Below are 27,224 nucleotides of genomic sequence, written 5' to 3'. Positions count from 1 at the left end.
GGGGAGACTTTGGAAGCAGATATGAGTGCTGCGGAGGGAGGCAAAGCGCTCCGTTGTCGACTTCGTAGAACGTCGATATCGCTGGCTGCGGATTTTCCCGCTCAAAACGCCCGAAGTCGCATTCTGATCTGAAATCGATTTTGAATGCTTTGAACTTGCTTTCTTGTTCTTGGTCGGACTGCCCCTTATTTAGCGGTAAGATGTAGGAGAATAGCGGCTAATTCCTTGTCTAAGCTTCAGCTGGTTGAGGAGAACGATATTGCGAGCCTATTGGCTCTATCGGCCCCTTCCGCGATTTGCTCGGATCCCGCGGAAGTATTATGCTGGGTTCGGGGATTTAAGCGCCCAAACGGTGTGATTTCTTTGTGAGTCTTCGACTGTCTCCGATAAGGCTTTGGATAAGGATAGTACAGACGTCAGCTACACAACAGCATCAAGGCACCTGCTTGTATTGTTCCTACAGACTCTGCGTTATCTACAGGTCAAGCGGCACTCAAGTGACAGGTTTATGGTATGCGAAGATAAGAGAACCAACAACGTTACCATTAGAGATCATGTGCAGAGGGGCCTAGAGAGACGCAAATGAATGATTGGTCTGTGTTTGCCTGCGATATGCCTCCGCGGAACCATCGAGCGCAGATCAGCCACTAATTGTTATCTTGAGGTCTTGGGCAATTACGGAACTGAGCTTCAGGTCTTTGGAGGTTCGTCCGATAATGAGAAACGACACGCAAACACGACGCATCCCTCGTTGAGACATATCGTTTATCTCCCTTCCGCCGTAGTTATTCAATCGAGTCTCGACTATGATTTCTAATTGGTGGGACGCCTTCAAAGCCCGGAGTATTGGGCGAGAGTCTTCGGGTGCCTATGATTCCATTGGGCACATATCGTGCTCGGAATACCTGCTTCGTTTTTACTTCAGCCGTTTTCCCACTGTGGGCACTCAGTGTCATTTTTGGAGCGTCTGGAGCCACTTTCAAGGGTTCGACACTTTCAAGGGCTCGAGGGGAGGAAATAGATGGCTTGGCAAATTTGTGGCGGGGATCGGACTCGAAGCGCGAGAACGCGAGGTTGCCAGTTTGGATCGAGGTGGTGACGGCATTCCCTAAACGGCTTATCGCTGGCCAACTTGGTGCAATGCTCAGTCCAAGGGCAGGGTCAGGTATTATAAAGCCCTATAACGTGGTAAGGGCTTCCAGCAATGCCGACGCTGGGTACTGGCTGGCACCCTGACGCCACGTTACAATTTTTCCTGCGGACCGTGCAACCTGAATGGGAGGTAATTCGAGACTTCATCCTTTGGCGACACCCATGAAGGTTTGCTGACCCGCTTTCACATTGCAGTTATCTTATCATATAGACTCCAGAGGCTAAATTCGAACACCAATGTCACATTATGTCGAGAAGGAATCAAGAACTTATCGGACGTAAAGGTACCAAGTTCAAGAATAATCTGTAGGGAAAGATAGAGCTTCTTCCTTATCAGCGGACAAACCGGGCATGAATAGATATGGGAGAGGCATATTCGAGGTATAAAAGCGAAAGATTAAGGCGTTTGGTAAAGGCCATAGGCCACCTCCCCGAGTTGGTTGAGGGGTTGGATCGTACGACAGCGACGCAGTCCAACGTCTTTCGAGATGGCAGAGTATCTACTCCCTCAAGGTGCTGGCTATGGTGTTGGTATGTCTATCTACAGCATTTCATCGTACACTCGTCGCTCATGGCCTGCTCTTCATAGTCATCGGTAGGCTAATGTGGTTCATGACCTCCGTAAACTCGTCTGACGCCAGCGCTCAGGCATGGGTCTGTTCTTCTCCGCGTTCATGATCCTCTTGACTGCCATCCAAGCACGATACACCGGTTTCTCTCCCAAAGACTCCGAAGAGTTTACAAGTGCTTCTCGTAGCATCAAGCCAGGTCTAATTGCGTCTGGTATTGTGTCCGCTTGGACGTGGGCAGCAACCCTTGTAAGCCGTGTCCATCGACCCTGCAATGGTCATGTTCTAATCAATTGGTTAGCTTCAAAGTAGCGCCGTGGCCTACAAGTATGGCCTCTCTGGACCGTGGTGGTATGGAGGTATGGAGGTATGCCTCCCAGAGAACCAGGTCGAATACTGACTCTTCGCAGCTGGAGCAACCGTTCAAATACTTTTGTTTGCCATGGTAAGCATTGCTTCGTCGTCCATATCGTCCAGCTCTGACACGTGTTGCTATAGTTGGCTGCGAAGCTCAAGTTGAACGCACCATACGCACATACGTGGCTCGAAATTGTCGGAGCTCGTTGGGGCCGAACCGCCCATTTGGTTTTCATGTTCTTTGGGTACGTCGAGTTTACCCTAGCTGACTGGAAAGAGCTAAGATTCACAACCATATTTGCCTACTAGTCTCGCAACATGCCTTATCGTTAGCTCCATGCTTATCCTTGGCGGGTCAGCCACTGTGACTGACTTGACGGGAATGCATACAATCGCTGTGAGTCGCCTTATCGCTCTTAGTCTTTGGCCAGGATGTCACCTCAATATTAGGCATGTTTCCTGATTCCACTGGGAGTTGCCATTTACGTGGTTGTTGGTGGGATGCGGTCCACTTTGCTTTGTGACTAGTAGGCAGCGTTGCTTTTTTCCATTGCCTTCCAGTGTACTGACATTTTCCTGTAGCACCCACACTGCCGTGCTATTTGCTATCATCCTCGTGCGTACCTACACGCGGTTGACTGGCACCAGTGCTGATTTGCTCCGCTTCGTAGACCTTCATCTTCACGGTCTATGCCACGAGCGAAAAGATCGGCAGTCCCGCGAAAATGCACGAGTTGTTGACCCTTTCCTCTCTCATAAATCCAGTTGAAGGGAACAAGGAAGGGTCGTACATTACCATGAGATCCGAGAATGGCCTTGTTTTTGGGATCATCAACATTGTCGGCAACTTTGCCACTGTTTTCCAAGATCAAGCATACTGGCAGCGTGCTATTGCGAGTCGACCCGCTACCACCGTCAAGGCATATCTCCTTGGTGGTCTGGCTTGGTATGTCCATTAGATGTATCCCAATGATTCACGCGATTGCTAATGCCATGCGTAACCAGGTTCTCGATCCCTTTCACGTTCGCTACCACCCTTGGACTCGCCGCTGTCGCTCTTCGAGGAGATCCCCAAATGAAGGTCCTCACTCCAGCCGACGTATCTGCAGGTCTGCCCGCCTCCGCTGCCGCCGCGGCCCTTCTTGGCAAGGCTGGTGCTGCCGCTATTCTCATTCTCCTCTTCCTGGCTGTCACCTCGGCTTGCTCTGCTGAGCTCATCGCCGTTTCCTCCTTGCTCACCTATGATGTTTACAAGGCCTACATCAACCCCAATGCAAGTGAGGAGCAAATTCTAAGGGTTGGCCACGCTGGAGTCGCCCTCTACGCCATCGTCTGTGGGATTGCTGGCACCATCTTCTATTACATCGGTGTTTCCATGGGCTGGCTCTACGTACGTCGCCTGGTTTGGGATTTCACTCGACGTGCTAACCCCTTCCCGCTAGACTTTCATGGGAGTCCTCCTCGGATCTGCAGTCGTTCCTATTGCCCTCGCTATCACTTGGCATAAAGCTAATAAGTGGGGCTGTATCGGTGGTGCAGTTTTGGGCTTTATTGGCGGCATGGTCGCCTGGTTGGTGACAACTGCCAAACTTAACCATGGCGTTATCACCGTTGTGACAAGCGGCGGAGACTACGAGATGCTCGCTGGAAATGTTACATCAATTGGTTTTGGCGGTATCATTGCAGTCGTTTCGTCTTTGATTGTACGTGTCTGTTTTCACCGTTAACAGCTGTGGCGCATACTGACATCCGTTCCAGTGGCCCGACAACTTCGATTGGGAGACGACCCGCTCCATCAACCGGCCTGCTCCTCCATCCCCCGATGCCGCTGAGCAAGATTCCAAGTCTGACCTCGAGAACGAGAAGAAGAATGCCTCTGAAGTTGTTACAAAGCCCGCCTCTATCGCCGACTCTTTCGATGCCAACGAGGAGGCAAACGAACTCGACCCCGTGGCACTCCGCAAAGCCTTCCGATTTGCCAGCTGGGCGTCTATTTCACTCGTGAGTAACTTCAAGTTTACCCTAGCCTAACCCACCCTCGGCTAACACCACGTTGTAGTTCGTCGTGCTCATCCTCCTCATCCCGCTGCCCCTCTTCTTCTCCCAACACATCTACACTGTTGCTGGGTTTACCGGTTGGGTTGCAGTTGGCATTTCGTGGACCTTTTTTTCCATCTTTGCAGTCGTCATTTACCCTCTCTGGGAGTCCCGGGTTGCGATGTACCAAATTTCGAAAGGTGTCATCAAAGATATCTTCATGAAGGGCGGTGGAAGATATCAAGCCGAACCTCCTAAAACATCTGCTGCCTGAATGATTGTGGGTCATCTGGTCATCCCGGTATCTCTCTCCTTCCCTCTTTGCCTCTTTACGATTTGGTAATGATAGCCGTTTCACGCGCAAAATGTCTTCTTTCAACTCCAATGTAGTATTAGCACCTTCGCACTATAGCAGTCAAGGTAATACGATTTAATTGACGAACCCAGTTCAACAGACCGCGCTACATCGACAGCATTAATGGTAAGTTTCCGAAAGAGTTAGTTGTACTTCGATTTCTTCGTCGAGGCTTCAGCTCTTGCGGCCACGCGCAGACTCTTCGCCAAATCTTGATAGAGTTGGACAGAGATGATAGCTGGCACAACAATCCATATTCTAAGCGCAACGGATCACGCGATTAGCCTTGGTCGATGAGAGAGAGACAGAGAAAGACATACCCGTTCAATATGACCCACAAAATCAATTGGGGAACTCCGTTGTGTCCGATAGCGCAGAAGCCGCAGTAATATTCCTGAGCCCAGTAGAGAACGGTTTTCGAGAGGGTGGAGATAACGGTCCCGAAAGCCACGACCGGGGCTGCGGGAGACTGCGCGACGTGTGCGAGGTAGAGGTATGCAATCCCTCCTATTTGCTCAAGCATGTTGACAAAGGCTGTGGTTGTGAGTTGCGTCAGAGCCTCCGGATGAACGAAGAGGCCACGGGGACATACACTGTGCGTTGGTGAAACCATCACCGCTCTGGAACGAGGGTACGCCGTAAATCTGGAACGCAGAAACTCAGTATCCCGAATTTTGTTCCTAGTCAGGGTACACGGACATGGTCAATCTGTAGGTCGGAAGTGCATCGTAAAGTTAGCCTCAAGGGCAGTTAATCATGGGCGCTCGACGTACATCCTCCCATATTTCATAGACCTTCCAGATCCAATGCAAGTCTCCGCCCTACAAGTGCAAGTGGTGAGATTTGAGGTCAAAAAAGCGCGTTCCATGTTATGCTCTGGAAGGAAACGCACCACCATGGACCTGGGTCTGTAAAATCGAACGATGTTAGGGGTGTATCCAAGTTTTAGAGGTTGCCTCGTACCTGAAGAAGCAATATGTAGCATCATAGATGATTACTGGGAGGGTCAAGAGGAACCAGGCTGAGATCCAGCCACGGGGTTGAAGGGAGGCCATGATGGTGAAAGGAAAGCAAAAGGGCCTCTCGAGTCGTGAGTACTTTGAGTGCTGAACGTTGAACTCGAATGACACGATCAGAAATGTATGTCATACCAATTAGCTCACGCTGTCTGAAATAGGTAGCATGGAATACACACCTATACACCTCTATACACACACGGAACAGGGTTGGACGTCACCGGATCTCTATCAGACTCCAAAGCATGCGGCAGTGGGAACGGGAGTGGTGCAGCAGCCCAGGAGAGCCCAGGCTTCTGCTGTCAGCAGGGAACACGACGAATGATGAGAGATGAGTTGCTCACGCCTCAGGTACGGCCCGTACTTACGGGTACCTTTATCGGACTGCAAGCGCGCTCTCGGTAGCTTGTAGATAAGCGCCCATTCTATAAATGAGTAACAGCGATACGACGATGTCACCATCTATTATATTTCTAGTGAACCTAGTTACCTATCCTTGTAATATAGCTCTCTGACTCGGACTACAAAGGGTTGAAGCTACGGATGTAATTACTTTGATTTCAGGCGTTTCGTAGCATCGTCCACCCTTGCAGCGGTGCGCAGGCCTGCGGCAATATCTTGGTAGAGCTGGACAGCAATGATCGTAGGTACAATAAGCCAGACCCTGTTGAATGCTCAGTGAGCTCGGCAGGTCTATTTCAAAGGAACCGAGAGAGCGTACGCATTCAACGCGACCCAAAGCGTTAGTTGAGGCAGGGCGTTATGGCCAATGGCACAGAAACCGCAATAGTACTCCTGCGCCCAGTATAGAATAGTCTTCGACAGGCACGAGGTGTTGGAGGCGAACGCAATGAGGGGAGCTGCCGGGGTCTTTACCACGTATGCGAGGTAAAGATAGATAACCCCAGTAATTTGTTCAAGGAGGTTTAAAAGGGCTAATAATAACACGGTCAGAACGGGCGAGAGAGGAGATGGAAAGTGCGGGGATACCTTGTGCATTGGTGAACCCATCCCCACTTTCATATGCTGGCAATCCGTAGACCTGGGATATTGGGAGCTGTATCGACGGGCCGGAATCGCAGTTCAATCTGAGGAGATACGCACGTGGTCTATCTGTGCGTCGACGAGATCGAAGTGGCCTTCGTCAGACTACAGCTGTAAACGCTAAATGCATCACAACGACGTACTTCTTGCCACAGTTCATACGACTTCCAGAGCCAATTCAAATCTCCGCCCTAGAGTGAAGTTTGTGCTGTAGCAACGAAGTGGACATGTTCGGCGGGTCAACGTACCACCATGGACCTGGGCCTGTAACAGTCGCCACTCGAATCAGTGGTGTTCAAAGGCCTTGAACATTCCCGGAAACATACCTAAGGAAGCAGTACAAAGTATCATAGATAATGATGGGGAAGTTTATGAGAAACCAGACTGAGATCCATCCACGGGGCTGGAACGAGGCCATGTCTGGGGGCAGGATGGGTATAGTGCTGACGGTTAACGGAAACGAGCAGTTGAGGCTGTTTATACCCAATCCCTTGCCTCGGGTGATTGGAAATATCAGACCACAAACCGCAGAAAGATATAAATAGGATAACGACTAAGACTATTCACATAACCGGGCGCTGCTGCTCGGCGACATGATATGGTTGGAGAAAGAGACTCCGCTTATCCAGGAGCTTGACACTGCGTCTAACTCGGTGTAACCATCGTCGACTATTCGCTGGCCTTCACGGTGAAATTAGCAAGCGATGGGATGAAGGAGTACGCTGTATGTTGTCGTCGAAGTACCTCTTCGACTGGAAAACGGCAAGGCGTAGCCAACAAAATATACCCAGATTACCGGTCACTGGCCGTGTTGTTTTGCAATGATATTATACATGATACAGTACTGCCCGGGCCTGGAAAACATAGTTGATCCGGAGATGGCGCAGTTTTCTGAGCCTCTGACGAAGGTGTATGTAAACGCGGAAGAAGGACACACGACCCCTCTCCATTATCTCGGTGTACGAACCCCTTCTCCAAGTCGATCCCTGGCTGCCTAGCGCCTTCGCGATGTCACTAGGAAGACAAGGGTGGGCGCTTAAAGAATGCAAAGCCGAGGCCTGGCGCTCAGGCTGAGCGGAGGTGCGGATGCTGCAGAGCTAAGACATTGCCTTCATTATCTCTCAAACAGTTCAGTTGCTACCGCCTGCGCCGAACTCAAACTTCAACGACGACTCGGAAGTCTGAAAACAAGTGCGCGGACTGGGAATCGAACGTGCGACAAATCCAGTCGCGATCAGTTTACTGAGATTCGATCGCAAGCTGTGCTTCAGTAGGTTGGGACTGGGTTGGGAGGCTGGCCTTCTCCAAGTTCTACCAGCCCCTTCTTACGAAGTACAGCAACATCCTCTCACTACCATCATTCCTCTGAGCGTTCTCAGACAGACGCCCTATCCCGAGAAGATGAACATACGTCCCACAACGTTCGCCACTCCAGTCAAGCGGTCTAGGTCAATTTTCACCCGTCCGAGTCGTAACAAACTGCACCCTCTGACAGACTCTTGATGCTCGCATTCAGACGTACTTCGAGACACTTCAGTAAGGCTCAGACCCATCTAGGCTATCAAAGACAGTGACTGGAACTACACTGGACGCCAGTAGGACGGTGCACTCTTCCGAGCCTTCTCGTTACCTTTCGCCGATCAAGGCTCTCCAAACCTTCACTCCAAACCTAACTCGACATGGCTGCGCTTGCTCGGGATCTTGTTTCCTGCTCTACCCCTGTGTCCCTCGACGGTATCCATCTTCCCATATCTGAAGGAGTGGCGCAGGAAATTGCGACTAGCGGAGCAAGGCCTCCAATGGTTTCTTCGCTGAGTCTCTAGTCGGTGCGAAATCATCGAGGAGGCGAAGGGCCACAATTTACGAGATCCCGTCTTTTGAAAGCTTCTCTTCGCCTCCATGGTCACTATCGACTTGGCTAATGACTTGACGAATCATCAACGAATCTTATGGCCGGGCTGACTCGATGCCACTCTCAAAGGTTCGGCAACAGATGGCCTGGGCGGTGGTCGCGAATGTTCGACCTCCTGGTCGTCCTCCTCTCGCCAACACCTTATTCTTATTGACTCTTCTCCTTGATCGGGTCCGAGGAACAAACGGCTTCGTTTCACCTTCTTCAAGCCTCCAGACGGGCCCATTTTAATCAGGCGGGGTCGCTAAGCCTTGGAGAAAGTAAATGAAAGGTGCGCCCCCTCCAAACCCAACCGAATCATAGGCTTCCAAGTCCGCGACGGGTTGGAATCTTGAAGAATCCGACCGGCGACGGGGTGAATGCTGAAAGCGGGCTGAAGTTCGGCATTGCGTCTTGGGCCAGCCACGAGCAACGGTATCAGACATCGGGGGCACAGACTGCCTTCTCCGCTGGTTGTCTCCCACAAATTTAGGGTGTAACCACGAGTCTGAGCGAAGGTAAAGTGGCGCATTTCAAAACGAGCTAAATGCTGTTCACCCGCGTCATGTCTACTCTCAATCGACCGGATTCTGCGGAAGAACTGTCAATCAGACATGCTTCGCGTCGCTGGAGAGACTGGCCGAGATGACGGGGAAAATTCCAGCCGCCACTTCCTCCAACAAATTGCCTTGCCTATCGACTGCTGATGGATGTATATGGCAATGGACTGTATACATTCGTATCTATCCGGTGGATTTGTGCTGAATTGACTGTCGATCTAGGTCAGACAGGTGTTTGGAACGTCGGGTCTAGAGTTTGAATTTGAAAGCGGTTAAGCTTCTGGTGGCAGCATCTTTTCGCAGAGTTGAACGCCGCAGCACGAGAGCAATCGATAGGAATGAGAATTTCCTTGGAAGCAAAGGAAAAAATTGAACATGGTTCGACGTGGACGGTTCTTCTCGAATTCGAGGGTCCCCCTCCGCCGGGTATAAATACCCTTCAACCACGTCGCTTCTCTCTCCAGGCTCCTCTAGCTTTCCTACCCTCCCCAGTACTCAGACACGTCTGTTTTGCACCACACCCACCGTTTCTCTACGATGTTCTCCAAGGTTATCACTACCATCTCCCTCTGCGCTCTCTTCCTCGGCGTCTCCGCCGCCCCCAGCGACAGCAACCAGTGCAATGGTGGGCAAGTCCAGTGCTGCAACAAAGTCCAGGACTCGAAGTCCCTCGATGCGGGCGTCAAGGGCCTCCTCGGGGTGCTTAACATCGACCTCAGTCAATTGACTGGCCAGGTCGGTGTCACTTGCACCGCTGTCAATGTTGTTGGCGTTGGAGGTGGAAGCCACTGGTAAGTAACGCCTGCAGGTCCAATGTAGCGTACTACTAACACCCTTTCCCGTTGTGATTGTAGTTCCAACCAAGCCGTCTGCTGCAACAACAACAACTTCAGTGAGTCGTCGAGTCGTCAAGTAAATCTCCCAGCGTCGGTTACTAACAGGAACATTGCCAGACGGTGTCGTCGCCCTGGGCTGCACTCCCATCAATGTCAGTGTCTAAGCCGCAGGCACTATTGGCGGGTGAGTCCCTTCAGCGTCTTCACTCCTCATCTTGACGATGCTGACATGATATTTCCCCGTAGTACACCTCGCTCCATGGACACTTTTAATTTAGATCGCGTATTTTTTTGGATTTCGTAGTAGCACTAGTACTCGTCTTTCGCTTGTACTCTTGGTCTACCATGCATGTCATTTAGCTCCTTGGTATCCATTATCCGTTCTCAGTCACACCGGGTCTGCACCGTCAGTTCCCCAGCGTTTCATTGTCCTGAGGATTAGTACATTCTGAGTGGAAGACTTTGGAAAAGATGAATGTCCAATGTGGATACATACCTGTCGGCTGGCGGCCAAAAGCCTTCCTGGCCGACGGAAAACTCATTCACGGGGAGCACGTATTAGTCGCGCCACAAATCCCCTTCGACGTTGCTGGTGGAACGCGGACACCGAAGGGCGACTCAATTGCGATTGTCCTGCGGCAGTAGCCTGATGTATGTCCTATCATCTCCTCCGCAGGGCACTTCATGGCTCGACCTGTGCGTTCCTGGTCCCTTTTATTCTCGAATTTCCTGAATGGAACTTTGCCATTGACAGGAAGCGCCCCTATTCGAGCGACCATGCCGACTGATCCGTGAGCGCTTTCCCACGTGTGTGCATTCGGGCGCGCTTCATCCCCTCGTTCAAGCCGAGTTCAGAGTTGAACAGCTTTCTTCGTCATCTTTCTTCTCAGACTTTATTCATATCGGCCAGCATAAGGATACCAGGGGACCGAGGACTCCCAGTAAATCAGACTATCTGGACGCCAGCCGTCAACCGCTGCGACGCAGTGATACGCAGCAGTAACCACCAGACCGTACGTCTTGTGTCATTTATTGGCAATAGACTTACACTGAAACTTTCCTTTATAAGTCTACCATATACGCTCAGAGACCTGACTGGGAACTCTGAACAGACGCTGCAGACAATGTCGCTAGCAAAACTTACCTCGATCTCAACTAAAACGCTGTCGCTGCTACTGGAGCGTCAGCGGCTCCAAACGTTACCGAGTTTCTCGACTCCGAATTCCCCGTTGCACGACCCAAATTCCAGTCCCAGTACGGGCTCTCTACACCTAACTCAGATCAAGAAGAACTTGGAACAGCTGCGGAATGGGATAGCAGCGATGCAGGCGAAGGAGGGGGACTCTGAAGCGGTCGGGCTGTTGAGGAATCAGTATGAGAGGATGAGGGGGATGTTGGGGAGTGATGCTGCTGGTGTCCCTAGGTGCGTCTATCTGGCGTTGAATGGGTTTGAATAACAGCTTATGGTCGCTTTAGCTTGAGCCCAACTCCACAACCCAGTCCTGAACCATCACCCTCACCGTCCAATTCACCGTCGCCCGTACCCCAGTCAGTACCCAGGGAACCGTTACCTTCAATAGGGTTGTCAGGTGGTGGTAGTGGCGCTTCGAAACAAGCCGCGTTGTTCCTCTCGTCTTCGACCTCCCCTTCATCACACACCCGCTCAGATTCGCATGGAGTGTTTGCGCCATACAAGGATGATCCCTCGCATTCGACGTCGCCGCCCAAACCAAGTTACGCGGACGAAGAAAGTGGGGATAATGACCACTCGATTCTACTCCAATCGCAGCGCTTTTTGATGCAGGAACAAGACCAGCGGTTAGACGAGCTCTCGCATTCGATCAACCGGCAACACCACTTGTCAGTGCAGATTAATGACGAGTTGGATGTGCACCATGGGTTGCTGGAGGAGCTGGATACGGGAATTGATCGGACCGCTGGACGGTTAGGAAGCGCGAGGAAGAGGCTGGACAGGGTTGCGAAAGGGATCAAGGAGAACAGTGAGTGCTTGAGTACAGTTGTATCCTCTTTTGCCTGGTTCATTTGGGTCCAAGCTGCGATTGGCCTAGCAATTTGTCTTTCTATTGGTTGCTTGGTAGAGCGGAAGTACTGACTGGAATTTCTGTTTAGGCTCAGCATTTATGATTGGCCTCCTTATCTTCGTCCTCCTCATCCTGATTATCGTCCTCAAAACGTGAAAGCCACGCAACGAGGCTTCTCAATTCATTCCACACCACCGGGGCCGCGCATTGGGGACGACCGATTGGGGCCGCTCCGTTTCGATTTCTTTGCGGGTAATTCATTGTACACTAGGCTATATATCCACATTATCTTCTATTCCATTTCTTCGTCTTGGATCTGTAACTTAATACACATATTCCTACCACGAGTTGACTTCCCTAGACGCCCAGGATACTCCAGACGATGCTTCCCACCACACTCACGCCATCGTTTCTCCAGAATCGCCTTTCCATGGCCTGATCTGCAATGTCTTCCGGAATGACCTTGCCTCTCCGTTCCTCCACCAAGGGCGTGACAACCTTCTCGTTCCATTCTGGGTGACCCTGCACGGTGAAGACCTGAACCTTCTTCAAGAGCTCACGGTTGCTGACCAAGTCCGCGGTGAGAGGCGGGGATTGGGTATTGGCCTCGAAAGTTGATGGCTGGGTATTGGCGATGGCCGGGTTTTCTGGGTTGACATTCGACGTCGTGGTATTCGGTACAGTTGCTGGCGTCACACTTGGAGGTGGCACATCTGCCTCATCGTAGAACTTGACCATTCCCTGGTTTCCCGACCGTTCCGTTGAACCTAGCAGGTGGAACGAAGGTGGTGTACGGTCGACTGGAACATGGTCTCGATGCATCTCTTCGAGTGTGATGGTGTCCAAGCCTCCGAAGATCTGTTTACCGAGGTCGGTGAGGTCGATGTTCGTAGGTCCGACTTCCCAGCCTTGGGTGTTGGGTACACATTCCCCGCCAAGCGCGCGTGCGATGATTTGGTGGCCGAAACAAATGCCTGTGCGAGAAAGAAGACAAGTCGGTTAGTTTACTAGGACGGTGTGGGGCGGCGAAGGAATGTGAGCCACGAGAGCCCAGCAAGTAAAGCATGACAAATATATTCAAGGGAGTAAGCAGACGTGTCTCATCGGGGGCTGAGTCCCGCGAAGCACCAAGGCGACAAAAGAGTGGCTAAAATGGATCAAAGCAGGTTGACGAATTCGGCAAGAAGTAATCAAAGGATTAACCTAGCCCGATCCGAGACCCACTCATTCACCGAGGACAGTGGTCTGGTGAGGGCTTGTATGAGAACATCCTCGAGCCGGTGTGGGAGGAGGAATGAGAAAAGGGTGGATAGGAAGGGAAGGAAATGCCAAGTGTCTGGCACCCAATGCGTGGGTTGCATCCAGCGAGGCCATGTGCGCGACCTCGAGGCCAGAGGCCGAGCACCCAGGAAGAAGTCCACAACGGGAACGTGACGATGGAAGGGTAAATGTGAAGGGATTTCACACTATCGACCGATTCGGATGAAATGATGCTTGGGGGAGGGAAATGGCACGAGGACTGGGGATTGCCAACTGCCCTTCCAAGGAAGAAAGAGACTTGAAAAAGACAGACAAGGGTAATTCACCGCTGCATGACCACGTGGTATCTCGCGTATGAGGCAGGAAATGAAAAGGATGAGAAAGAAAGACAAAGAGACACGTTGGAGCATCGAGGCGGTTAAACGTTGCGTAATTAAGAAGGACGGAGCCAAAAGAGACGACGGGCAGCTGGAGAATTGAACTCACCGATTAGCTTGATCTTGGGCTTGGTTTCGACGACACGTTTAGTGAGGGCGACGAGTTTGTTAATCCAGTCCACGTTGTCGTACGCAGACGAAGCTGTGTTATGAATTGAAAGACCGCGTTCCAATTCAACGAATAATGAAATCCCCAAGGCATGTTATGTATATCCGTCAGTCGAGTTCATTTAGCGGCAAGCAAAAGATGAGAGGACGCACGAGAACCAGTGATAATGATACCGTCATAGTCGTCGAGCTTCTCATCAGTTGGGAATTCCTGAGCTTCAAAGACATCATATGAGTCGAGAGTGAATTGCCAGACGGGCTGTGCATCCGAGTTGTCATTGTTATTAGACGGGTTCTCTAGGTTGGAAGCATTCTTCTGAGTGGGGGAGAGGACTGCTGTATGGGAATCTAGGGAATCTTGGAGGAAGCGCTTGTAGATGTCGATATAGTCCCCATTTTCTGCGCGCGTTTTTCCGGATGTTTTACCGCAGAGTAAGACCGCCAGGGATTTGTGGTTGCGGGTGGGTGCAGCCATGGTGTTTCCTGTTGATTTCGGCGTGAAAGAGGTTAAAGCAGTTTCGAGGGCTGCCTGCAGGTTGTGCGGTCTGATAAGCAGCTGAGAAGGCTGAGAGATACCAAGATCCGCTCAAGGAAACATTACATCTGCCGTGACTATGCCGAGGAAGCCTCCGTTCAAAGATAGGTCGCCTTTCGGCGGAAACTTCAGAGTTCCTTAGCTACAGTTTCCGTTGTCCAGATAGCCTTTTAATTGAGAGGAGAATGAGACAATTGGGCAATAATTAGGGGGAAAACGAGGACAGGTGGTTGGCCGGAAATAACCCGACTTCGGAAGACAAACGCCGAAAAAGGTAGGCGGAGCTGAGTTTCAGTTTCTTCCCACGGTGTGAAAACATCTCCATTTGAGAATACGGGAAACACCAGAGCATCGTGCCTGAAAGTCTGGTTCGTTGCGAAAATACATATCTTCTTCTCCCTTTTCCCAATTCTCGTTCGTCTGGCCGTTCCCAGCCGTGAGTCTTTCGTTCTCTGCAGCCTCAGAGCTGAAATCTGATTTGTCTGTCCTCGACAGCGTCCGTCGAGGACAAAGGTGCCTGCCGTTGTCCCAAACTTAGACGATCTAGGACAAACTAGGCACCGAACTTGTCGACAAGCTCCACAAGATATTGGCTTCTTTGTCTTCTAGGCTCGACGGGGTACACGTCTTCTATCACAACTATGCACGACGGCGTCGGTGGCGGGGGCGAGCAGCAGCAGCAACTCGGTGTCGGGGGCGGTGGTTGTGACCCCAAGGTTCTGGTCGCCACGACGCTCGCTGCCCTGGTTGTCGCGGGTTCGGCCTACATGTGGAAATCTGGGACGCTCCCGATACTCAAAAACGGCGTGAAATCTAGTCGAAATCTCGTCGGAGACGACGACCAATCGAACGCTGTCCCTGTACCAGCCGACGTGGGCCCATCGACTCCTCGCCGCGACGCCGTGGCCAAGGGCTCTTCATCAGCACTCGGTTCTGCTTCGGACCCGACGGCATCTGGGTCTGCATCCCTGCTGAACGCATTGTCAAGAAGACGGGGAAGCCAGGCGAAGAGCGAACGGGACAGTACGGATTCAGTTGACCCTAAACACGATGCAGTCGGCGGGTCCAGTCAGCGTCAACAGGAGGCAGGCAGTGGCGCCACGACAGGGCCTCTGGGCCGCACATCTCGCACAAAGGAACGGAGGAAAAGAGGCAAAGATCCAACAAAGGAGCTTCTCAAATCTGGGAAGCTGAACAAGGCGGTAGCAACGACGTCGAAAAGCAAATCGGACGTTACTTCGGCCAGTTCTCACCGACAAGACCCAGGCTCGCCAACGCCCTCACATTCGCGTCTTTCGTCTGACTCTCATGGTCAATCATCTACACCACGACCTCAGCGTCGACTTTCAACTTCGTCGACACAGATTACCTCGCCCTCCAGCCCGCCATTGTCAGATAACACTACTATATCCATTGATCGTTACACCCCAACATCTCCTCAACGTTCACGTTCCCAACATCGGTCTCATTCAAGATCACGATCTCGGTCGAGGTCCAGACGCTCTCCCGAACTTGCGGGGTCGTCATCACGTCCCCCTGAATCCTCATCGCACTCGCCGACTACCCTTTCGTACGACTCTCTCGCGGCTTCCACAATCAGCCTCGATGCGGGTTCAACAACCTCCTCTGCATCTTCCTCAGCTGCAACTGAAGGAACAACGTGTTCTTCAGCGTCGACCGCACCTTCATCGCTTACTTCGCCAACACCAGAACGTCATCTCGAACCCAAGCGGTCCAATGATTCTGACGGCACGCCCAAGGCAGAGGACGGTTGGGCCAAATCTGGAACATCTACCTCGTCCAGTGCAGTCCACTCCAATCGTCCTTCCGAGGTGCGCAAGAGCCCATGGGACTGGGATGGGGCTGCTGAACTGAATTCCCTTCATTCAAATCGCCCAACGCCTTCCAATGGATCAACCAAACCCCCGAGAATTCAACCCAAGGCGACACCTGGTGGTAGCGGCAGCATTTCTTCATCCGAGGTTCTGTCGGGCAACGCTCCGCCTCTGCCATATGCCTCCGTTGTGACATCGAGCGTTAAATCATCTCCGTCGACTTCTTCCTTCTCTGACAAAAGTGATTCGATTGTGGAGACTCAGCGGGACCGAGGGGGAGAATCGAATTCCCTCGCCCGTCAGTCTGCGGAGACAGGACATGACAACCGATTCGAACCTGGGGAGGTCGCGTTCCCCTCGCTTAATAATCCAGACTCGTCGTCCGCGTCACCCTATTCAACCAGTGGGGCGAATTCGGCTTCGTCACTCTCGAGACCGCAATCTAGGGCCTCGTCCTCCTCCGCCGCATCCAACTCGAAAGGCAAGACCACCAAACACGCAAGGGTGCCTTCAGGCTTGGCATCACTGCCGGCGAGGCAGGCAACCAACGCCTCCGGTTCGACTGGAGGGCCCCGCCGTGCTCCAACTCCGCGAGATGGGAATGGAAGGCCAGGTACACCCAACTCGTCCAATTCAGCCCATCCGCCACCATCTCCATCGTCATTATACCACACACCTAATTTTGCGAATTCGGGGAATACGGTAACTGTATCCGCACAAACGCAACTGGCGTCACTGCGCGGAGCGCTGGAAGCAGCAAGGTTGAGGGAAGAGAAGAGCAAAAGTGAATTGGATAAGGCTACAAGGGAAACAGAGTCTCTGCGGTGGGAGAATGCGGCCTGGAGAAGGAGGGAAGGCGAGGTAAGTTCCCCCATTTTCTCATGATCGTCGGAGTTCCTGATTCATTGCGGTTATACACTTTAGTTGCAGTCGCAGATACAGCAAATGGCGCACCAGATGCAAGCGTACGCCAATTATATCGCCTCTCTGAACCAACAAGCGCACGCGTCTTCGTCCCACATCCTGCCCCCGAATCCGGTCCTTCCTGGCGTTCCTCCTTCCGTACCTGCTCCCGCCACCCCTTCGATCCCCCCTCCTGAATCTAACGCCCAGGTGGAGCCGACCCCCATGATAAGCGCCGATGATAACGATACTGCAGAGCCTCCAGACGCGACTGTCGCACAGAAGGCTGACCCTGCAGGGGAAGGCGACGTCGGAACCAATAGTCAAATAGAGGTTTTAACCGATTCCTCGACCTCGGTGCCTGGCGATGCTGGCTCGCAAACTAAGCCGGGTTCGGCGACAGATTTGAAGCAGACAGACAACGCAGTTGCTGAGAAGGAACAGAGCAACGTGGCTGCTACCGCTTCAACGCCTTCTCAGCCCCAGACCTCCCTTGTACCGCCCGCTCATTCCTCGCCTGCCATCGGTACCCTCCCCTTCGGCCCTCACCCCGTCCATAGTCCGCTGTCACCTACATTCCCCACCATACCGCTAGGTTCTTTCCCTCATCACCACCCGCCCTACTTCCAACATCCCAGTTCGCCGCACCCTCAAAGTCCTGGAATGGGAGTCATTCCATTTGGATTCCCTCACATGCCCCACCTAAACCACCAGCACCCACCTCATCTTCAACAACCCCACCAACATACCCCGCCCTACCCCGTTATGACGCTCGGCTTGAACGGAATGGGACCTGGAGCACATGTGCCATCTCTGCAGAGCCCCGCTCCCCCTGGGATGATGCACCATCAACACCAGCAGCCACCCCACTACGGTAGCGGCTCTGCTCCTGGATCGTCGACTGCAGCAGGCTTCCCACCTCTGACACCAAACGCCCATCCTTCCGTTGGGTCGAATATGGGAATCGGGATGATGAGTGGGATGAACACAAATCCTAGCGTTCCTTCACCCCTCTGGATGAGTGGAGTTCTGCCCAACGGGTCAGCGGCGGCTGGGAATAGTGGATCCGTCGCTGGGTCAAGCGGGAAGTACGCTACTTCGTCCAGTCCTGATCTAGACCTCCTAAGCGATCCTTCTAGTCCGTCGCCCGCTTTCTTCCAAGAGCGGGGTCGGAGAGGAAAGAACGGGCGGTCAGGATCAAGTCTGAGTGGTGGTGGAAGTTCTGGTGAAAAGGACGATGAAGGGGAGGGCTCTAAAGAGAACGATGGCGATGAGAGTCGAGTGGGAAGAGGTGAAGACGACAGCGACGATGGGAGCGACTTCAACGCTTTGTTGGCCGATGCTATTCTCAAGAGACCGAGTAGCATTCGCATGGGATCTGGGTCAAAGACGAGCAGCTCGAATTATGGAAAAGATTCGTCCTCGTCATCGAAACTCGGTGGTCTGGCTGGGAGTGTCAGCCTGGATGGCGTGTGGCCGGCAACACTGAGTGGAATGGGACAGCAAGACCTTGGTCGTGCGGGTCGGGAACATGCTGAGGAGGACCCTGTCGCGGAAGAGGTCGAATCAGAGTTTACATTCCCCTCGCTTTCGGAGTTGGGCAATGTCGCGAGGGAGAAGAGGGTTGGGACCCCTGCGCCAGCTGATGCAGTTGCGTCGCCGAAACCCCTGTCAACGGGCGTGGAAAGCTTGATCCTGAAAAACGAGATGGACAACCCGTCTTCGGCTTCCATTCATGGCCCAGGACAATAACGTCCAATCAGTTACACCTGATTTGTCCTTTCTCCTCTCTCGTGCTAGGGCCGAGTCAATCCTGAGTATGTCCACATTCATCCATTCTATAGGACCAGTCGTTATCCCTCCTTTCACTTTCTCCCTTCCTCTAGATCAGGATTCGCCTCTCTTCTGTCGACACCCCTTTGATACCTACGGCTACATTTAGTGTACAGTCCCGCCTTCACGTACATGCTCGGCTTTCGTTAGAAAGGCAACTTTTAATTCGAGTCTTAGTCTCCTCACCCGACTATCCCCTTACCCTTTCCTGTCGCGTTTTTCTCTGTATTCTTTGTCTTATTAGCATGATCAGGCACCTATTTCATTTATGTATACATCTCGGATCTCTCGGCGCTCTGTTGTTGCTTCCATTGGCTGCGGATGCCTTGCTCTTGGCCCATGCGCCTGTTAACGAGGCGGAGGGCATTCTCAGCGGATCATTGGAACGGATCAAACGGAGCACTGCATAATCCAAAAAGGCAAGCCCGCCATTATGCCAAGGCAAAGCCCGCTGATACCACCCTTTCGTCTCTGCGCCGTGCGGGATGTCTTGCATAGAGGAATGATCGGGCCATAGGGCGGCTGTACAAGGAATCATAAGAGCAAATAGATATTGGAATCCAGCACCGATATAATAGCAATACAATTCCGAAAATGCACACGAATTCCCCCTAGAACAACCCAGCAAGATCAGCGAATGGATCCTTTTTGGCCTGAGATGAAGCCGATGTCGACGCAGGAGCGGACGATTGGGATCCCGATGCTTGTGGCTGCAAGGGCTGGAACTGAGGAGTGGAAGTCGATTGCACAGAACCCATAGTCCTAGGTTTGGCAAAGCCCGAGGCTGGTCCTGTGGGCCCGGTGTTGGTGTTGAAGCAGTTTGGGGACAGGGATACATTCGGGACCGGTGTTCCACCCAGTCGGATAGCAGCAGGCGGGGTATTTGTCGGCTGGGGTGGGTTCATGCCACCAAAAGCGCCGAATTGTCCATTGGACGAGCCCATGACGGGCTGAGGAGCGATAGGTTGCTGTTGAGGTGTCGAGTTTCCGAGGAGATTGAAAAGGTTTGGGGGAATAGTTGATGTTGTTGTAACCTGTGGTGGTGCTGGGCTCGAGAACAATCCACTGAGATCATTTAATGGTGCAGTTGACGCTGCTGGTTGTGCCGAGGACGACTCGGACTCGTCATCAAAGTCGATAAGCGATTGTGGTTGTGCACTGGAGCTGGCAGCTTCATTAGGGAGGGGATGAGCGGCGACGGAATAGTCTCCTTTCTTGAATGCTTCGTATCGGGTCATGACGGTATTGATTTGGTCATTGATCTGGAGGAAAGTGTCTGGACAGGGCCTCAGTGAGTTGCAGTGAAAATAAACAAGGTCGCTCACCAAGGGATTCAGGATCATCATTCTGGGCGTCAGAAATCCATTTCTGGATTTTGGGTCTTGCAGCTTTGAGAATAGCCGAAACTTGATCGTATGCATCTCCGTCGACAAACTTCTCCCCTCGGTTAGGATCTACGTTATCCAACATCTCGTTGAGCAAAATGACTTTCTGCTCCAGCTTGTTCAATTCCGTCAAAGCCTGCGCCCTGTAATCAGGCTTTGCCTCTGGATTCGCGCCAGCCAGACTCTTCATCAGCTCCTGCGCAGCGGCCAAATCCCTAGGGGTGCCCCGCCGAATCAGTTCCTGCAACTTGGCAGACTGCGCCTCTCGATCTTCCTCCTCCAACTCTTCTGCAGTTTTCAAATTCTACAAGGCTACGTCAGTTCACCCACGATACGTGTACAATCCACCACGTACCGCGGCTGCGGCCACTGAGGGCTGTGGACGAGGGAAATCGCGGAACCGATATCCCTTGAAGGTGAGAAGACGGTGCATATCCCGAATGTTTCCAAGGTCCTCTTTCCATCGCGACTCTACACATATCGTCTCCTTCCATCCATGAATCAGATCGAGGATTCTGGACATAACAGGTCCGGGGAAAGGCGGCGGTCGTTCTGGGAAGCGGCGGACGAGCTCATTGAGGAATTCTTTGGTGGATATCTGAAGATGGAATGGGTAGCCGCAAGATTGTACCAGGGTATCCAATAGGGCGAGCGCTAGGATTGCGACGTGTGGGTTTCGATGATTCGCTAGCCTGGCTATGGTCATAGCGGCTTCCCTAGGACTATCCAGGGTTCAGTACCTCCTTCTATCGGAATTTCCATTGACAAATCGAGAGAAACCGACCTGTTTGCCTTCTTCTTGTTGATATAATCGGCGACCTCGAGATGTAGGGCATAATTAGGCTCTGGTAAAGACGGATCGCAAGCGCGAGTGACCAGGATCTCGATTTGGGACGGCCTTGACCAGCCAGACGATGTCGGACTCGAGAGCATCCTTTAAACAGCGTCTAGAAGACGAACCCAGAAGTTGAAGAACTAAAAACGAGCCAGCGGCTGGAAGATCAAGGTGGTTTCTGGTAGAAACTGAGCACAGCATGACCGATTCCTAGCATCAACTTCATCAGACTTGCCCTAAATTTCCCACGTGATGGCGTAGTGGGCGCTCAATTGCAATTCCAATTCGTACACTCATGGTCCATCCATTAGTGCCCAGTAAACTTGGATACATTAACGGATAAGACAAATGACAACAATACTACATGGACCGGCGTCTAGTACCACCTTCCACTGGGGTCCCAACTGCTTGTTCTTGCTGCAACTGTATGACAATGATCGCTGACATCCCGAGAGAGAATTATAACGCACTTGGCAGTGTTTCCACTCCCCCAACGCAGTTTCACCACCAATAATATCATCAGGATTCTTCAATCAAGGTGCCGAGCTTCCTATCCAACGCTGCGGACAATTCATCCGCCTACTCTCCATCTGGCTGAGGCGTAGTCTCCCAGCGTCCCCTGTCCCAGTCAAGTCTAGCCTGGACAGCAACAGCAGACTTGTTTGCGACTCTCGCACATGTCGCACGGAAAGCTATAAGTTCTGGATTCGGGAGCAGGGACTCAAGCGGGACATCAAGTTGTTCACATTTCGATTGGATGAGGGGGTTGAAAGAGAGCTCGAACTCCCCATTTTCGCCGAGGCCTTCAATCTGATGCCCTCGACATTTTTCCACTCGTGATCATGGCTTTTGACTTGAAATCGGTTGGGCTTTAGTGGGAATAAGAGTTATGAAAGGATATATCGATGTTGCTCACTCTGCCCTTGACCTCTTCAATCGACCAGGCAAACGAGTCAAACCCCCAACGGAGGCCCGGGTTTGAATGAACGGACATTATATTACCCCACCCATTTTTCTGTGACGCTATCTTCGGTACTGGGTCGAGGGTGCCCAGGAGCTGAAGCAAGGCCTTCGGAGACTGTCGAGGCCAGTCCACAAGCATTGGTGTATGAAACTGCAAGCAAATGGTAATGAGAATTAAAATGGAATTCCACCATCCTTTCCCGCGGGAGTACGGTGATATCTGCAACCAAACCAACAGCGCAGTGATCTTGTCGGCCGTTGACAAGGCAGTTCAGATTGTCCGGTATCAGGGCCTACGAAGTCACCGGTGAGTGGTGACTCCCATCAGGCGTCTGAGTAAGGTGCACACTGTATACTTGGCTCAGTCGCAGTTTTTGGCTTGACACCTTTGAGGAAGTTGTTCACGATACCCTCGACGTGACTCTCCATGGTGACATCTTTGGGACGTTGCTCCACGAGATCAAGACGGCTAATGCCCTTAGGCGTTGAAGGGTCAACTGAGGGGGGAGCGCCTTGTCAGAGGGAGACAGAGAGGGCTGCAGTGGGTCGCACATCATGCAATACTGAGGCAAAGCCGACAACGCTGACCGAGGTCGAGAATCTCATCCCAAATGGCCGTTACCTCTTCTAAACTTCCTACTGAAAGACCGCGAGCTTAGATATCATGACATGCAAGAACTTTACGAAGCAGGGCGTTGTATGCTGTTCGGGCAAAGCTGTAGTCTGCCGTAGTCCGATTGGTGTTCCCACAGACGCCCATAAGCTTTTTCAGATCCGGTTACCTGTCCCGCTGGGTCCATTGCAACACCTTGCGATGTACACTTGGTATTGTGGAACCCCTGGGTCTTAGCGCGCATCACGAAGATCATTAATTACGTACGACGATGTTCCCAGCACGCTGCGAATTCTATTGATTGACGAGTTTTCGAGCACTCTCAACCTGGAAAGCAGCCAAAACGCGTCGTTAACGCTCCCGACACACAGCGGATGTCTCCAAAATACTTATCTGCGTTCCACAGCACCTTGACACGGCACGTTCTTGGCGTCGAACGGACGCCAAACAACGTTTTCTTTCCTTTTCAGGCAATGGCCCCTGTGCTTCGTCGCTCAGACTCGCGGGCCAGTTCTGGTTGCTACCGAGGGCTTGTTGTTGTGATACAGGATTTACCATTCCAGGTTATTTTAAAAAATATGGGTTGAAACCAATCCTAGAGGAATTCCTTTGTAAGTTAATTCTTGAGGCGCAGATGCCTTTCATGGTAATTTCAACCCCTCCCTGGCTCGAAAAGGCTATTCCCGCCTCAATTTTCCCAACCAATCCACCATATTTTGAAAGGAATATAAGCTGAAGGCCGCGGTATGGGCACTCCCCAACATCGAGTACCCGTTCACATCCAGAACTAAGTATCTCGAGGTTTATTGCCTATCCCTGCTTCTGCCATCCCTAGTACCCATCGGTACCCATCCACCACCCTCCAGCAAGTTTATCTGCCACTTCCAAGAAAGATGCCTTCCGTCCGCTCTGCACCCCTTGTCAATTCCTTACGTGTCCAACAGGTTAGTCCTTATTATTTGTTGTATTGAAGTTCGTAATGGAGTTCTAATATTATTGTCTACAGTTAAACAACAAAGTAATCACTTGCTCCGAATGCAGAAAGACCTTCACCCGATCCAGTGATCTGAGGCGTCACGTCAAGCTTCACGACGAGACCTCCGCGGGGCTCTTCTGTAGTTACCCCAATTGCACCTTTGCTACTCGCCAGAGGAGTAATATGAGGACCCACCTTGCCACCCACATGGGAGAGAAGAGGCATACCTGCAATCTAAATGGCTGTACCTTCCGCTGCGCAGACTCCGCTTCGCTCATCCGCCATCGAAAGAAAGTACACGGCTGCATCCGTCAGCCGCGCGTGTGCGTGTCCGACAACGAGAACGAGAACAACAAGCCCAACGCCAACGCGAAGTCCAGGTCCAAGCTCTTGAAGTCCAGGGCTGAAGCTATGATGGCCAGATTGAAGGCTAATAAGCGCGCGCCTATTTCCAAACCTGCTCCATCCGTTACCGACGCTTCTGATGCCCTTCCCGAAGACTGGTTCGACGCTGAATTCCGAGAATTCCTCGAATCTATCACTGCTACTCCTCCCGCCTTTGCTTCTATCCAGTTGCCCACTATCAAGCCGGATGAGCCTGCCTCTGGACAACCTGGATTCTTGGACCTTACTCCAATCCCCGAGACCCTCATGTGGGACGATGTTTTCCAGCAACCGGCCTTGTATTCTCTTGGCCAGCAGCCCTGGGACTTGGTCCAGTCCTTCCCCTGTTTCCCCGCTACTCCCTAGTCTTCAGACAGCCCCTTCGAGCCGAGACTGTCCAGCTGGTTCAAGCTACATGTACTCTATCACCAACTGATTGTTCTTCTAAAAATACGCACATCTAGACTAACAGTATACTACATTTCCTTTCTATTTATCCTACAATTAGCAAGACGGACACCTCATACCCTTCATTCCCATGATACCAGTCGTTCTTCATTTACCCAGACTAGGACATTTCGCATTTCATTCGCACTACTTCTCTCTATTCCTCTCTCTCGAATCAACAAGACACACACTTGATCACACCAATCGCGTCTGCATGCGCAGTGAGATCGTGAATGAATTCGTAACCACAAGGCACTTCCTTATGTCTCACTGGAATCGTTTTGGGACGAAATACGTTATTATTCCTTGAATACTCGGATGAAAGGTAAGACCATACGACTGGGGAGCCATGAAGAGAACAGAAAGATTACAAGAATCGTACATTACAAAACGACAGTCGAAGCCCTTGTCATTTGTTACATCCATTCACCACTTTGCTTTAATTAGATCGGCCGCCCTTTCAGCGATGACATAGACAGCGAATTGGGTGTGAGCTGCTGGGATGAAAGGCTGGGAGACGAAGCGGTCAGAACAACATAATCAAAACACCCAGTATGGACCATACCATGACACCCGCATCAACGATTCTCAACCCCTGGACGTTCTTGACCGTTAGGTCAGGGTCAACGACTCCATACTTAGCTCTCTTGGGAGACATGACCGTAGTCCCACAAGCATGCCACGCGTGGATGACAGTGGCCTTCAGCAAAGCGATAGCAGCTTCGTCGTTATCCATGATCGCGTCCGTCCATGCTCCGGCTGGTTGCAGAATGTATCCGTTCCAGGCATTGGCCTGGAAGAACCTCCGCAGGGTCCGGATGGCGTGAAGCATCGCTTGTTCGTCGAAGGCAGATGTGAAAAGTCCGGGGTCGATGTTTGGCTGGTCGAAGGGGTTGGAACTTTGGAGTGTCACCGAGCCGCCTGGAAGAGAAGATTAAGCAAGTCTGCACGCGGTTGGGGACTCTGGGAGCAACATACGAGACCATGGTGTTGAGATAGTAATTCCAGCGCTGGTGTAGTACCCTCCTTGTGCGCCAGTGAAGCCGGCGCTGTTCTAAAGGGTCCAGTCAGTACCTGGAGCTCTGGTTAGGGGATGACTTGCTTACATCGAAGTTCAATTCAAAGTGGGGAGTGTTGCTTCCAGAGGAAGGGTCAGGGAACTGACCCCAGATCGATGAGTTGTCTGGGATCCTCAGCCAGGACATCTGATTCGTCCCAAGAATCGTCAGAGGACCAGTTCGAGTGGCGAACCATTGGCCAAAGGCTTGTGCTGCAGCATTTGGGTCCAGCGTCAATCTGCAGGATTATTGGTCTGTGGTTAATAGTTAGCAGAGTTGTATTGAAAGTGAGACGCACACGTCGCGGGTACTGGTCGAATTAACCTCCCATGCAACGTAAGTAAACGGATGGTCGGTGAGGTTCTTTCCCACTCCAGGAAGATTGACGGCGGGCCTGATTCCCAGCGCAGCGAGTTCGCTGGGATTTCCGAAACCAGAATTGAGCAGGATGTGGGGCGTTCCGATGGCACCTGCGGAAAGGATGACTTCCTTCTTTGCTGTCAACTGGATTCGCGGAGCTGGAGTCGGGTTGTGGGGTGAGCAAAATCAGACATGGAGGGTATTGTACTGTACCATTCGGATTCTTCTGGGTAGCGATCTCTACAGTTCTGAAGGCCCGTCCCGGTCCACCCCTGGTCTGAAGAACTCGCGTAACTCGTGTGTTCACTACAACGTGCAAATTTCGTCGCCTGAGACAATCGGATTCCAAGTAAGCTGTGGCTGCGCTACTTCGCTCGCCATTGCCAATCGTGGACTGAGTCCAGCCTGGCATGGGTTTAGCGAAATCGATGGGCATGTCGAAGTAGCTGAACTCACCCGTTCCCAAGGGACTACCCGAGTTCATGTCTACAATTGGTGTGAACTCGCCACCCAATTCCGCGGCAGCAGCCATGACCAGAGGGTCAATCTCAAGTGGGTGTCCAGGAAGGGAGATCTTGACGTTCCCGGAAGTTCCATGGACGGAAGGGTCGACCTGGCCCGTAGTGTCGTGTCCATCAGCAGGAGGAACCAAGCTTTCCATCTGTCGAGAAGCGTGAGACATGGGGCGCCGCTGGGCAAAGATCGACCAACACACCTTGAGCGTGTATTGGAACAGATTGTTCCATGACCAGCCGGGGTCTCCTGTAACACTTGCCCATCGGTCGTAATCTTCGGCGGAACCTTTGGTCCAGTACATTCCGTCTACATTCCCCATGTCAGACCACTGGCCACACAGCATTGAGAAGTATGAAACGCACTGATAGAGGAGCTCCCGCCTAGCACATGACCGCGATTGTAGTCGAGAACACGACCGTTGAGCGCCGTCTGCGGGGTGGTGGTGAAGTTCCAGTCATATTCTGTGCGGAAGAGGAGTCCGACGTTGGACGGGACTTGGATGTTCAGAACACCTTCGTGTCTGTATGGAAGGTTGGTCGCTGAGCTCGACATATCACATAAGTGGAGCGACGTACGAAGGACCTGATTCGATCAGAAGAACCTGGTGACGGTGATTCTCTGAAAGGCGCCTTGCCAGTACTGATCCTGCAGTCCCACCTATACACAGTCCATTAGCGTGATGCAGAAAGGGTTCAGCCGCCAGTAGGTACACACCTCCAACAATGATAAAGTCATAGTTGATACGAGGGGCCGCGTTGATGTTCTGGTAAACGGCGGCGCTACAGCCAGCAACCAAAGCTGCGACGAACAGAGCGATGCGTGACATGACGAGCGACTTGTTCGAGGGGACACAAGCCACGCAGAACTATTTATATTACGGACTCCCGTATCGTAAGGCACGCACTGGACGCGCTCGG

The 27,224-nt window shown here is 52.1% G+C and overlaps 13 protein-coding genes across 13 annotated transcripts; 6 read left to right on the top strand and 7 right to left on the bottom strand.

Moving 5' to 3' along the window:
- Positions 1 to 586: 586 nt before the first annotated feature.
- On the top strand, positions 587 to 1,236 carry CC1G_06489 (hypothetical protein; the record flags this gene model as incomplete). Its single annotated transcript, XM_001835034.2, has 2 exons — positions 587 to 704; positions 926 to 1,236. The coding sequence occupies 2 exons, from the start codon at positions 587 to 589 to the stop codon at positions 1,234 to 1,236; spliced, it is 429 nt and encodes a 142-aa protein (XP_001835086.2).
- A 404-nt stretch (positions 1,237 to 1,640) lies between these two features.
- CC1G_06488 (urea transporter) lies at positions 1,641 to 4,389 on the top strand (the record flags this gene model as incomplete). Its single annotated transcript, XM_001835033.1, has 14 exons — positions 1,641 to 1,683; positions 1,742 to 1,747; positions 1,801 to 1,970; positions 2,023 to 2,080; positions 2,132 to 2,166; positions 2,220 to 2,323; positions 2,388 to 2,475; positions 2,529 to 2,605; positions 2,661 to 2,694; positions 2,750 to 3,024; positions 3,084 to 3,468; positions 3,521 to 3,781; positions 3,837 to 4,079; positions 4,138 to 4,389. The coding sequence occupies 14 exons, from the start codon at positions 1,641 to 1,643 to the stop codon at positions 4,387 to 4,389; spliced, it is 2,031 nt and encodes a 676-aa protein (XP_001835085.1).
- Positions 4,390 to 4,485: 96 nt separating this feature from the next.
- Positions 4,486 to 5,529, bottom strand: CC1G_06487 (hypothetical protein). The gene is made up of 7 exons (XM_001835032.2): positions 5,434 to 5,529; positions 5,363 to 5,378; positions 5,244 to 5,291; positions 5,170 to 5,178; positions 5,063 to 5,114; positions 4,791 to 5,004; positions 4,486 to 4,728 (listed from the first exon to the last, which is right to left on the bottom strand). The coding sequence occupies exons 1-7, from the start codon at positions 5,523 to 5,525 to the stop codon at positions 4,614 to 4,616; spliced, it is 546 nt and encodes a 181-aa protein (XP_001835084.1). The 5' UTR covers positions 5,526 to 5,529; the 3' UTR covers positions 4,486 to 4,613.
- Positions 5,530 to 5,895: 366 nt separating this feature from the next.
- CC1G_06485 (hypothetical protein) lies at positions 5,896 to 6,954 on the bottom strand. The gene is made up of 7 exons (XM_001835030.2): positions 6,857 to 6,954; positions 6,779 to 6,794; positions 6,674 to 6,721; positions 6,591 to 6,599; positions 6,477 to 6,528; positions 6,208 to 6,421; positions 5,896 to 6,150 (listed from the first exon to the last, which is right to left on the bottom strand). The coding sequence occupies exons 1-7, from the start codon at positions 6,946 to 6,948 to the stop codon at positions 6,036 to 6,038; spliced, it is 546 nt and encodes a 181-aa protein (XP_001835082.2). The 5' UTR covers positions 6,949 to 6,954; the 3' UTR covers positions 5,896 to 6,035.
- Positions 6,955 to 9,464: 2,510 nt separating this feature from the next.
- CC1G_06484 (hypothetical protein) lies at positions 9,465 to 10,207 on the top strand. The gene is made up of 4 exons (XM_001835029.2): positions 9,465 to 9,772; positions 9,836 to 9,873; positions 9,935 to 10,001; positions 10,064 to 10,207. The coding sequence occupies exons 1-3, from the start codon at positions 9,519 to 9,521 to the stop codon at positions 9,979 to 9,981; spliced, it is 339 nt and encodes a 112-aa protein (XP_001835081.2). The 5' UTR covers positions 9,465 to 9,518; the 3' UTR covers positions 9,982 to 10,001; positions 10,064 to 10,207.
- Positions 10,208 to 10,702: 495 nt separating this feature from the next.
- Positions 10,703 to 12,015, top strand: CC1G_06483 (soluble N-ethylmaleimide-sensitive factor attachment protein receptor; the record flags this gene model as incomplete). Its single annotated transcript, XM_001835028.2, has 4 exons — positions 10,703 to 10,830; positions 10,887 to 11,240; positions 11,294 to 11,817; positions 11,948 to 12,015. The coding sequence occupies exons 2-4, from the start codon at positions 10,942 to 10,944 to the stop codon at positions 12,013 to 12,015; spliced, it is 891 nt and encodes a 296-aa protein (XP_001835080.2). The 5' UTR covers positions 10,703 to 10,830; positions 10,887 to 10,941.
- A 201-nt stretch (positions 12,016 to 12,216) lies between these two features.
- CC1G_06482 (cytoplasmic protein) lies at positions 12,217 to 14,139 on the bottom strand (the record flags this gene model as incomplete). The annotated part of the gene is made up of 3 exons (XM_001835027.1): positions 12,217 to 12,833; positions 13,606 to 13,698; positions 13,818 to 14,139. 3 exons carry the CDS (start codon positions 14,137 to 14,139, stop codon positions 12,217 to 12,219), a joined length of 1,032 nt encoding a protein of 343 aa, XP_001835079.1.
- Positions 14,140 to 16,426: 2,287 nt separating this feature from the next.
- Positions 16,427 to 16,909, bottom strand: CC1G_15438 (hypothetical protein; the record flags this gene model as incomplete). Its single annotated transcript, XM_002910115.1, has 1 exon — positions 16,427 to 16,909. One exon carries the CDS (start codon positions 16,907 to 16,909, stop codon positions 16,427 to 16,429), a length of 483 nt encoding a protein of 160 aa, XP_002910161.1.
- Positions 16,910 to 16,979: 70 nt separating this feature from the next.
- CC1G_06481 (hypothetical protein) lies at positions 16,980 to 18,689 on the top strand (the record flags this gene model as incomplete). The annotated part of the gene is made up of 1 exon (XM_001835026.2): positions 16,980 to 18,689. The coding sequence occupies one exon, from the start codon at positions 16,980 to 16,982 to the stop codon at positions 18,687 to 18,689; it is 1,710 nt and encodes a 569-aa protein (XP_001835078.2).
- A 692-nt stretch (positions 18,690 to 19,381) lies between these two features.
- CC1G_06480 (VHS domain-containing protein) lies at positions 19,382 to 21,162 on the bottom strand (the record flags this gene model as incomplete). Its single annotated transcript, XM_001835025.2, has 4 exons — positions 20,940 to 21,162; positions 20,511 to 20,877; positions 20,096 to 20,459; positions 19,382 to 20,046 (listed from the first exon to the last, which is right to left on the bottom strand). The coding sequence occupies exons 1-4, from the start codon at positions 21,086 to 21,088 to the stop codon at positions 19,382 to 19,384; spliced, it is 1,545 nt and encodes a 514-aa protein (XP_001835077.1). The 5' UTR covers positions 21,089 to 21,162.
- A 1,077-nt stretch (positions 21,163 to 22,239) lies between these two features.
- CC1G_06478 (hypothetical protein) lies at positions 22,240 to 22,713 on the bottom strand (the record flags this gene model as incomplete). Its single annotated transcript, XM_001835023.2, has 3 exons — positions 22,240 to 22,246; positions 22,303 to 22,450; positions 22,638 to 22,713. The coding sequence occupies 3 exons, from the start codon at positions 22,711 to 22,713 to the stop codon at positions 22,240 to 22,242; spliced, it is 231 nt and encodes a 76-aa protein (XP_001835075.2).
- A 746-nt stretch (positions 22,714 to 23,459) lies between these two features.
- On the top strand, positions 23,460 to 24,292 carry CC1G_06477 (hypothetical protein; the record flags this gene model as incomplete). The annotated part of the gene is made up of 2 exons (XM_001835022.1): positions 23,460 to 23,510; positions 23,573 to 24,292. 2 exons carry the CDS (start codon positions 23,460 to 23,462, stop codon positions 24,290 to 24,292), a joined length of 771 nt encoding a protein of 256 aa, XP_001835074.1.
- Positions 24,293 to 24,799: 507 nt separating this feature from the next.
- CC1G_06476 (pyranose dehydrogenase) lies at positions 24,800 to 27,133 on the bottom strand (the record flags this gene model as incomplete). The annotated part of the gene is made up of 11 exons (XM_001835021.2): positions 24,800 to 24,883; positions 24,939 to 25,294; positions 25,352 to 25,427; positions 25,480 to 25,669; positions 25,730 to 25,949; positions 26,005 to 26,196; positions 26,248 to 26,452; positions 26,507 to 26,613; positions 26,670 to 26,827; positions 26,883 to 26,964; positions 27,022 to 27,133. The coding sequence occupies 11 exons, from the start codon at positions 27,131 to 27,133 to the stop codon at positions 24,800 to 24,802; spliced, it is 1,782 nt and encodes a 593-aa protein (XP_001835073.2).
- Positions 27,134 to 27,224: the final 91 nt, after the last annotated feature.

This window comes from Coprinopsis cinerea, assembly GCF_000182895.1.
Source record: "Coprinopsis cinerea okayama7#130 chromosome 12 map unlocalized cont3.12, whole genome shotgun sequence".
Lineage (NCBI taxonomy): Eukaryota > Fungi > Basidiomycota > Agaricomycetes > Agaricales > Psathyrellaceae > Coprinopsis > Coprinopsis cinerea.
This window is presented reverse-complemented; position numbering and strand designations above follow the sequence as displayed.